Genomic DNA, 11,069 nt, shown 5'->3' on the forward strand with positions numbered 1-11,069 from the left:
ATGGTTTAATTCGTTTTATATTTTTATTAAACATCTTAATATGATTTTTCTTGCTCGGATATGTAAATACAAATGAAGATGAGTCAAACACAAGCTTATATACATCTTTATGTTGGTTTATATACAATAGCTTTAAAGTGCATTGAATACACACTAGTACTGCCAATGAAAAAAACACTATTGATATCTTGAGACATTATTTAAAATTAGAACTGACTATGAATACTAGTCAAAGGACTGTATTAGGATCTTATGGTATTACTTAAGACAATCTTAAAATAAGAATGAACTATGAATACCATCTACAGAGCATGGACCGTGCAATTTGTATTTACATTTTGATCTATAAAAATGTGAGAGATAGAATGAAAAGAGCCAGTTTCTATCTTTTTCTATTCAATGGTATAATATTATTATATTAATATTATATAATATTAGAAAGAAAGAAAGATTGGCTGTTTTCATGCTCCTTTTTATTTTTGTTGACTATATTAGCTACATTAGCTATTTAGATAGGGATGGCGCAATCCGTGTTCTATGTCTTTGAATGATATTTAAGTAGTCAATGGCTGCGTTCAGCAGAGAAAATTAATCAGTACTTAATGATTCTTTAATATGATTGGTTCTTGTCTTTAGTTCTTCGTTGGATTCAAGTGTAGGAACCAATCATATTAAAAAATCATTAAGCGCTAATTGATTAATTTTTTCTCTGCTGAACGCAGCCAATGATACTAATCACCGGAGGTATCTCATCGGAGGTATTCTCCTCGCGGGTAAGAACCACAGCATAAACACATACTTTTGCACAATGCTGCATAAGACATAAGAGAAACAACTAATCCTTCATTTCATATTTTAGTTAATTCTCTTATGCTTTAAGTCTTATGCATTGTGCAAAGTTTATACAAAGCAGCCTTAATAAGTTTACTACAATAAGTCGTTATCTAAGTTTTAAGTTTTAAGTCATAAGAAATTAATCAATCACAGTCGAATGTAAGAAAAATAATCGATTATGAGTCAATTTCTTATAACTTAAGCTTTAAAGTTAAGTAACTTGAACTAAATGACTTATTGTAAAAAGCCTCTAATGATTGTTAGTATAAGCAGTGATATTGCTGGCCGATCATGACGTTGCGATTCCGCCGAGAGAGGATGTTTAATTTGCATTTTCGCCTGATTTTTTTCTCTTTCATCTAGAGTTTTTCATTTGGAGTTAGAATTTTTGAGCATGATGATGGTTTATTTTAATAGATAAACGGTTTAAATAAGAGAAAGTTTATTTTATTTTTTCTTACATGTATATTAGTTATTGGAGATGTCTAAGTAGAATGGAATTTCCTGTAATATTATTAAAATGATAAAATTTATCATTAATTGTTAAATATGTCCTTTACAATAAAGGACATATGGTCAACATAATTATAAATTTTTTAAATATTTTCGTATACAATATTTTTCAAGAATGTTCGTCCAATACTGAGAAGAGACTTTTCCAAATCGTCAATAGGTAAGCTTATTCGTAATAAACTATTTTATTTCTTAATAGGTCTATATCGAGGACGAGATGCCGCAGGTGATCTGTAATACGTGCCGCTGGAATCTGGACTACTTTTATAAATTCAAGTTGCAGTGCAAGAAAGCTGACGAGGCATTAAGAGATTGCCTTCTGTCTGGAAAATTACCGAAACCTTTCCCCCTTCGTATCAATCCATTGACGGAGATCGGCAATAAAAGACCAGCCGAATCACAGAACGAGGTTTCGAAAAAGCAACGCACCTCTGATGATGATAGCAGAAATATAAGAGAGAGACGTGAGACCAGAAGAAGGGAGAAAGAGAGGGAAAGAGAATCACAAAATGAAAACCAGAATATCAGCGAGCAGCATCTTTACGAGGAAACAGAGAACGAGCAGAACAGAGACAGTGAGAGTAATCAGGAAGCGAGTAACATTAATGAAAACAGAGAATACGAGCCAGCAGAGGTCAAAGTACACGCATGCGATCAATGTGAACGTACGTTCGCATTACGTCAGGCTCTGCTGCTGCATGTTCAGCGCATTCATGTTCGCGCTCGCAATTACAAGTGCAACGAGTGCGAAAAAAACTTTTTCAACAAACACGATCTGGTCAAGCACTTAAGTATACATTCGCAGGAGAAGCCGCATTCATGCTCGATCTGTGAGAAGCAGTTCTCGCGGCTGACTTCGCTGCAACGTCACAAGAAGGTACATAAAGATGAGACGCACTACGCCTGTTCCCATTGCGACAATGAATTTTTCACTACAGAGGAACTCGAAGAGCATAAGAACTCGGCACACAAGAAAGAGAAGCCGTTCCAGTGTAACATTTGCAAAAAGCGCTTCCTATACAAACAGGGTCTGCAACGGCACGAGACGCTACATAATAATAAGGATGAAAAATTCGTATGTGATTACTGTAAGGATACTTTCCGTACTTGCACAAAGCTGGCCCGACATCTGATTACCCATGCTGGTCCTCGACCGTATATGTGTAAATTGTGTCCTCGCACATTTCTACTATCGCATCATTTAACTAGACACATGCGTATGTCCCATTCAAAGGAGAAGCGCCGTGTATACAAGAACGGCAAGAAGAGCTTAAAAATGAATCAGTTGATGCACGCGAAACGTACATACATGTGCCTCACCTGCGATGTCTGTCAAGAATCTTGTCGTAATCGCGCTGATTATGTCATTCACATCAAACAGCATATCGAAGCGGGCGAGAAAATGGACCCTGAAAGTTTACAGCCCAATATTAAGAAAAATCTTAAATTAAAGTCTAATAAGACGAAAGAAAAAGAAAAATATCAGCATTCTAATAGGAATGATCACGAGTCGCCAAGGTACGTTGTGAAGAAGTTACCAAAGCCGTCAATGCCCTCACAGAGTGAGAAGAAAGAAGAGCAGGCCAGAAAAGATAAGAAAGAGAATTCCGAGAAACAAGAAAAGGAAGGACCCAATGTGATGTACGTACGTAGTAAAAATGGTAGCATGGTCAAAATCACGACATTCCCACCCATCGAGCGTATACACGATATTCAAGAGCAGGAAGAAATATTCAAGAGTACGAAGCAAACTATTTCAATCGATTCTCCTTCTCAGAGCAGCTTAAAAGGCCTCATGTCATCGCAAATCGAAAAGATTCCCAAAAGCGTGGATGACGAGTTACAGATCATCACCTCAGCATCCAAAAAGAAGACCCCGTTGAAGCACCAACAGAACAATCAAGATCAATCTAAGGAATCGCTAACATCTGTGACGAGAGTCCAGAGTTCTTCTCAAGAAAATAGCAAGGACAACGATAAATCAAAGATCTTAGCATCCACTCCGAACACCATCAAAATTAAAAGAATTAAAAGAATTGTGGTGAGGAAACCGACAGGAGGAAGTAACGAAGAAACATCAACTAATTTATCTGGTATCAAGGATGAAGATTCTTCTCTGAACGGTTCTCCCGGCTCGCGTAAGATCAAGCGAATTATTGTCAGTAGAATTATCCGAAAGAATGATGTTGTTCATGAAGTTATGAATCCAGACGGAACTACGATAGATTCTGCAGAACTGACAAAAGTATCGTCTGACGATGTAGTGAAGCGAGTAGTAAGGAAGCTACCGCTCGATAAGAATCAGAATATGGTACAAGCGCTATTGCAATCCGCAAAACAACGTCAAAAAACAGAAGATACAGCGCACGAAAAGTTCGAGGTGACGACTTCAACGTTATCCAGCAATGATACACTAGAAAGTTCGGATACTTTGGAAAACAAGCAATTGATCACCCTGGGTCAGGATCAGGAAATAATTTATGTAGAAGCTGAAGCAATTGGAGACGTAGCGGAAATAGTAGATATTTAAAATTAAGGAGTCGCAAACGAAAAAATATAATGGTGATTAACGAAATATTACTGGACATGATGAGTCTGAAGATGAACAGCAGCTACCATTCAAGAGAATATTTGTGAAACGAAAACAACATATGCGATAAGGAAGTACAACGATGACATAGAAGCAACAAAGAGAAATTTGATTTCAATAGGAAAAGAAGAGTGAAAAAAAAGAGGAAGAAATGTTGGAAAATGTTCAGAAAAAAATTCAAAGTACGATGATGAGCAGCAGTAATATCATATCAAGTGATATATCTTCGAAAAAGGATCCAATGATCTCGAGTACCAAATTATTCAAACAAGTATTACGTGATCATTATTATTATAAGTCTAGCGATACATCAAAGATGAAAGAGGTGAGTCCAGAATTGTATAAAATTTTCAAGACTATCGACAACGTAGAAGATACAAGTTTAGTTTACACCGAATACTGATAGTGGTAATACTTAGTACTACACGTACTAAATTACTTGATACTCTCAATATAAATACTGGAGAATTACTTCAGTGGGCTCTTGTCTGATACTCCCGAATCGCGAGACCAAACTGGTACATGTATCAAAAAATCTCATGCGCTGTAAATACTTGACTCGTATGTTAAACTCGCTACTTTAAATAAGGACGTATCAAATAGTTCGTTCAATTTGAGATACGCATACTAATCGATTTAACAGTGTAAAAGGAATCACAGAAGAAGGTTCTGAACAATTTCACCCAAATTCTGATATCGCGGCCTCATCTTACATGAAATGAAAGATTGACCCAGCGATGGAGGTCAATATCATTTAGGAGATCAAGTTAGCTCCTGAGATGAAAAAGCCTTCGCAGATCATCGTCGTACAAGAGGAACGTCAATCTGACTCCAACACTATCACTTAGATAATCAGGATCTCTCTGAGATCACTTCGATTTTTGAGGCATCAGACAACGTATTGGAGATGTAGAAATTGACAGGCAGCAATCTGAACGAATTCATACAGTTGTCACAGTGAATGACATTATCAATTTGAACTAATGATAGCCAGAACTGGAGGATAAACTCGCAGATAAAAGATTGAAGATTTGTTCTTTTTTTTTTTGCCTGGTTGAGGTACTGTACTAAGTAAAAATTATTCTCCCGAATTCATTGTATGATTCCAAAGTCTCTCGTATGATCGGTAATTAACTTTAATAAAATTAATCACTGTTCAGTTTTGGTCGACATTAATGTTTCGGCAGTGCACCGTATTATTGAATATATAAATTTTATTCTTTTATAATTTTGATTTTTATAATTAACTTTAATCTCTTTTAATTATTTTGAATTGTTATCTCTATGTGATTATGACAAAGTTCATTGAGGATCAAACTATTTTCTTAAATACTATCCTAATGTTTTTCTCATATCCTAATGTAATTTGATTTCAACAAATCTATCTAGAAATCATACTATCAGTATTGTTAATTTTTTTTGCTATTTTTTTTTATCAGTTTTGCTAATTTTTATTTGTTCAAGAATCTCAACGAGAATCTCGGTGAGTTAAATTGATATAGCAACAAATGTGTATACTCCATTATAATGTATACAGATATTAAAATCGAATCGATCGTACGAGGACACTTTTTGAAGAATAGACGATTATTGTTCTATCATTCTTCAATAAATTTAACTTGTATATTAAGAGATTTTTTTTTTTAACAACTAGCAGCATTCTGAACAGCGCTTATTCTCTTGAGCTCTTCTATTTCTTTCATTGTTATTTTTAATCAGAATATCTATTATGTACATTTTAAAAAGCTTTCATTTTAATTTACTTATATCTTTTATAGCTATATAATTATTTTTATTATTTTTATTATGTAAAACTCGGAAAGTTATAACATTCCAAATGAATATTTCGGTACATTTGTAATGAAAGGATAATTGTAAACATATCCGCTATCGAATAGTTTTAGGAGTCACAATCAAAGGAATAAGGAATAGAGAATAAGAGTGGTATTCATAGTCCGTTTTTATTTCAAGATTGTCTTAAGTAATATTCTAATACGGTTCTTTGGTTTGTGACTTCTTAAGACTGTACTTGAAACGATTGAATATAAGATCTGACTATGAATACCGACCTAAAAATTTCAACCTATGAAATTGTATCATGTATTGAATACATAGTTTCTGATAGGTTGAAATTTTTATTCTTTGCTTCCTGTTCCTTATTCCTTTGATTGTGCGCAGTCCCTTATTGATTCTGACTTGCGAACAATATCACAACTGTGAGAAATATGTACATATTGTATCTCCTAGCGATTTCCTTTATTTGCGCACATTCGTTTCGGTTAATTAAATAAAGAAAAAAAAAGAAAAGTCCTTAATCACGCAGTCATTGGATTCATCAGCTTTCTAATGTTAAGGACGTAATCAGGACCAGTTATATCAATTGATTATTACATTCGTAGAATTTTTCCTTTTGATCAATTAAATTTATTAAATATATTTTTGAATATGATCAACTGTATACAATTCATTTAATTCATAATTATATATTGATATCTGAAAATGTTAGAATAATTAGCCTTTTAGATTTTAGCTTTGCTATTGTTTTTGAAATAAAAGATCTAGGCCGATGGTCTTAAACAAATTGACCAATCATAATCAAAATTGCAATCTCACGTTTTAAAACACTCGATTGTGATTGGCCGATTTGTTTTACGATGGTATTATGATTACTACTAAAGTCTGTTCTACAATAGGGTCGCAAGCCGTAAGCAGTAAGAAATTTCAATCACAGTCGATTATTTTTTTCATATTTAACTATGATTGGCTAATTTCTTACAGCTTACAACTTGCCACCCTATTGTAGAACAAGCATAAAATTTTTGTATATGCGATGGTCTTTAGTTTCGCAATTTGATACACGTACTAACCAATTTGTGCCCGTTTCTTTTTATGTAAATTAACTTTATTTTATGTAAATTAACTTCTCGTTCAATTTATTCTTCATCTTTTTCTTATTCTTACACTAGATTCTTTATTCTTAATTCTTAAACTAGAAAAAGATGAAAAGTTAGGGTCTCGATTTTCACCAACCTCGGTTAAATTAACTGACAGTTATATAGAATTCATTTAAGTCCAGTTTCATAATAACTCGTAATTAAGTTTTAACCGAGATTCAACTTAAAATAAGTTAAACGTGTTAGTCATTTCCAATAACATTGAGAACGTATGAGATAATGAAGTATAGATATACATATGTTCAATAATAAGCATGTTTAGAATTATTTTGTTAAACTAGTACAACAAATGATAATACACAGGTTATCCGATGTTCTATAAAATATTTAGAATTATATATGAAATACAAAAGTGTATCAGCATAGAAAAAGTTATCTTTATTGTGCTTCTTCTCCATCCTAGCCTCTTTCAAACAATAAATATTCAAATAGATAGTTTGAAAGAAAGAAGAAAAGTTAGAATGATTAATATATAATTATTTAATAATTATACATACAATAGATATATATAATTACTGATGTTTTATTCAGCGAGAAGATAATAGAATATAAAAAAAAAACTTAAATATTTCATTAAATAATTTCAAGTTTTAATTATTTATTTTCAATAGGTAGAAAAAAATCATATATTTACAATATTACGTAGTGAAAATCAATTCCCAACAAACAAGAATGGATTGAAATGAATCGAAATGAATTCAGATTTTCAGAAATATTGATTCACGAATGTTAAAATGAATGCTTTTCAATCCTGAATGCATTTTTATTCGTTTATAAGAATTGCATGGAGCATATCTCTATGTCTTTTAATCTAAAAGTAATATTAGCTTTTTCTGTGCACAACACACACACACACACACACACATACACACACACACACACACACACACGTACATACATTGTGAATACTGTTCAATTCAAAATTTTGAATAGAAAATGCAATTTTTCAATCCAATTGCATCTAATTGAATCTAATTGAATTCAATTAAATCCAAAAATAAGTATTCGTTATTTAAAATACGCATTCGGATAGAGAAAAATTTCAATCCATTTTAATCCATTCTCATTTGCTGGGTTGTAAAATTTTTTTATATATGTTTCTTTTATACTTAAAATCGCAACACGGACTTTTGCATAATGTCGGATCTATAATAGATTTTTAAGCCTTAAGCCATAAGAAATTGACAAATCATAATCTGTTACATGACATGCTTAATACATTCATAATTATGAAATTGGCCAATCATAGCTGTTCCTCGGAAGAATGGAACGATTGTGATTGATCAATTTTATAATTACGGTTATCAAACCCGATTAAGAGTACCGCGTAAATGTAATGGCTTCTGCATATTAGAAATGCTTAATGCAAAATGTGATGCGGCCAATAAGTTTACAGCTCCTAATGTGTTCATTGGTACTACGTCATTTTGCCGCGCGGCAAGTATTTCTACGTCCAGTGTGCAGGAAATAAGTTGGATATTCTCTTCGTATTCAAGTGCGATTAGTCAATTCTTAGAGGCTCCGCACAATAACAGGAACAGAGAATAAGAATTTCAATCTATCAGAAATTATGTGTTCCACAATACATGATTTCTGATAGGTTGAAATTCTTATTCTTTGTTCTCTGTTCTCTATTCCTTTTATTGTGCGGAGCCTCTTACAACTTTTACGCAATTGTAGATCGGCCTTAAGACTTAAGGGTCTTAATTGTCCCATGACAGTCGGAATTTCGAAAAATGGAAACTTGGAAAAGTAATAGAATGAGGATCAACCAATCAAAATTATTGGGATGCATTACTATTTATATTGCACATATAAGTTAAATACAAGATTATCGAAATTGAATTTCTGTACGTATAAAACGAAATTTATTATTAATAAATAATTGTTCGATATTCATTAATATATAATATTAATTTTTCCAGCATATAAATATAACTATTTATATAGTTTGAGAAAAAATTGTTTATTAATCCGAAATTTTTATAGATGTAAAAAAAATGCAAAATTTCAATTAAACTGAACAGTCCTAAAAGATCTGTTTGCGTTGTTCGATATCTTTCCAAATTTTTGCATTTAAAAGAAGCTAAATATAATACATTCGGATGTTAAGGAGAGAGAAAGCAAGGAATGCCAAGTGCAAAAAGTACAAGTAACGCAAACAGACCTAAATATATATTATACGAATATCGAAACAAAAGAAAGCGTAGATGCCGAGTGCAAAAAGTACAAGCAATGCGAATAGATCTATTAATGCAAAAGTTTGCGTTTCCGCCTTTATCCTACAACGATAGTCGTCCGCGGTGACCAATCTTTCCTTTTTCATGTTCGAAGGTCTCCGCGAGCCGTCCGCTCGAAAGTGTGTGGTCCGAGGTTTGCGGTACTGAGTATTTTCATCCACTCCGTTGTGAATCTGTTAACGTAATAGACGTCGCACTGGTAGTCCTCTCCGCATCCGCGTGATTTGTAGCTAAGCAGGTAAGCAGACGAACAATAGAGATGGCCATTTTGTTGAATTTTACGCGTGAAACCATCCAAGGCACGCGGTGCGCACGGTTGCGCCGCCGCCGAAGCAAAAGCGGCCTGAAGCGATTCTCCTTTACGACAAATCGTACAATGCGGCCACGACTTTGGCACGTGGATTTTATTCAATTGCCATCGTTCTCGTCGCATCGCACGATCTAACCCGCGCCGCAGACGTGCATCATAATCTCCCGTTGGAAAATCCGAAACGAGTCGCTTCGTCGAGAGAGGCGATGATTTCCGTGGCGGTAATTCCGGTAATTTCGGCAGAACGCGGGGTGGCGATGGTAGCCGCGTCTCCGCCGTCGTCGACGACCTATGACGGTAGCGGGGCGGCAACGCGGTCGCCATCGCCATCGAGGGCGATCTCTCCTCCGTGCATGGCACAAAAAAGCTCATCGCGCGCGGCGTCGCTCTTCGGATGCCATCTTCGCGCCGCGCTGCGCCGTGCCGCACGGCGTACGCGCGTATATACGTACATACATCTATACGTATATACGCCGTTACGTTAGTACGTAACGTATTCGCACGCGCACACACATCAGCGTCGTCAAGTGGGGGTGAGCACGGAAAGAGAGCGCGCGCGAGCCGACCGAGCCAGCCACGTTGTATGTACGGCCCGCCGCGAAGATCGGAGGTGTAATCGTAATCGTCGAGCGAGAGAAAGCACGGTAAAAGACCACGAGCTATCCCAATTATCGTTTCCCTTCGTCGTCCCGCGACGGTGGGGACGCGGATGTCGCGTACGCGAAACGTCCGGCGACGCCAGCGTCGCTGACCTCGTGCACGCGCTCTCGGGCCGCCCGCCCGCCATTGCGAGAGTGCGAGGAGTGCGCGGATGACCCGCGCGGAGCACGTGTACGCGCCCACCGCGTTTTCGCCGCGACCCAACGAGTTGGGAAAACTTGTGGGCGGGAAAAATGCCATCTTATTCAACGCGTCACGTTCAGCGAAGCCTGCCGGCCGCCGCCACCGCCGCTTCGATCGCTCCGATCCGGCCGGCGCCATGCGGCTCGCGGGGTCGTCTTGTCCCCCGTTCGTCCTCTGCGCTCCGGTTCGTTACGGCCGGCCGCTTCCTGCCTGCGCGAGACTCATCGTCGCGTTACTCGCGTTATGCCCGCGCTGACCCCGCGCCTCGTAATCTCTTCTCGGCGAATAAAGTGCGTGTTCACTTCGAATGTCTCGCAGCTTGCCCCCGCTCGCCCCGCAGCGCGCGCGCGTTGAGCGTTCCCCGCTGCGCCGCGTCAGGAGACATCTGTGTGCGTCGTGTGCGACGCGAGCGTGCCTCGCACGAGACGCGCGGTCGGACACGGCAGATTCATCCGTCGTGTACCCACGACGACCGGTTGAGTAGGGTACTCGGGAGATCCTTTGTTTCTCTGAACGAAACCGATAATAATTGCGCTTTCTCCGCTGGCCATATTCAGAGCGCGCTGACTAGGTGTCCCCTCCCCTCTCCCCCACTTCTCTTCCCGTCTTGATAAACGCCAACTAGAGAGCTTTGCGGAGCGACGTGAACGTGTATTCCTCGCGATTTATTTCTAAGGTTGTAATGTAATTTTATTGAACATGTAATATGTAGCATATGTTGTGACGTAAAAAATGAGTACATGATATAAGGAATCAATATTATGTATATATGTGTGTATACATAT

General features: G+C 37.0%; 2 protein-coding genes and 1 pseudogene across 5 annotated transcripts in view; all 3 read left to right on the top strand.

The window, feature by feature from the left end:
* LOC108694532 (zinc finger and BTB domain-containing protein 24-like) overlaps positions 1–5,044 on the top strand; it is a 6,276-nt gene extending 1,232 nt beyond the window's left edge. For both annotated transcript variants that reach the window (XM_018204104.1, XM_018204105.1), the window contains one exon: positions 1,547–5,044. In XM_018204104.1, coding sequence (XP_018059593.1) covers positions 1,547–3,877 — 2,331 coding nt within the window. In that variant the 3' untranslated portion in view covers positions 3,878–5,044. The remainder of the gene's footprint in view (positions 1–1,546) is intronic.
* Positions 5,045–9,233: 4,189 nt separating this feature from the next.
* The window catches only part of LOC108694416 (CCHC-type zinc finger protein CG3800), a 6,510-nt gene continuing 4,674 nt past the window's right edge, over positions 9,234–11,069 (top strand). The window contains exon 1 of one of the 3 annotated variants that reach the window (XM_018203878.1): positions 9,234–9,369. The gene's annotated coding sequence lies outside the window, so the exon portion shown is untranslated. Of the gene's footprint in view, positions 9,370–9,970; positions 10,086–10,652; positions 10,961–11,069 lie in introns of those variants that run through there. The other 2 variants (XM_018203879.1, XM_018203880.1) reach the window with 2 other exon arrangements.
* The window catches only part of LOC108694417, an 8,343-nt pseudogene continuing 6,921 nt past the window's right edge, over positions 9,648–11,069 (top strand).

This window comes from Atta colombica, unplaced genomic scaffold, assembly GCF_001594045.1.
Source record: "Atta colombica isolate Treedump-2 unplaced genomic scaffold, Acol1.0 scaffold12, whole genome shotgun sequence".
Lineage (NCBI taxonomy): Eukaryota > Metazoa > Arthropoda > Insecta > Hymenoptera > Formicidae > Atta > Atta colombica.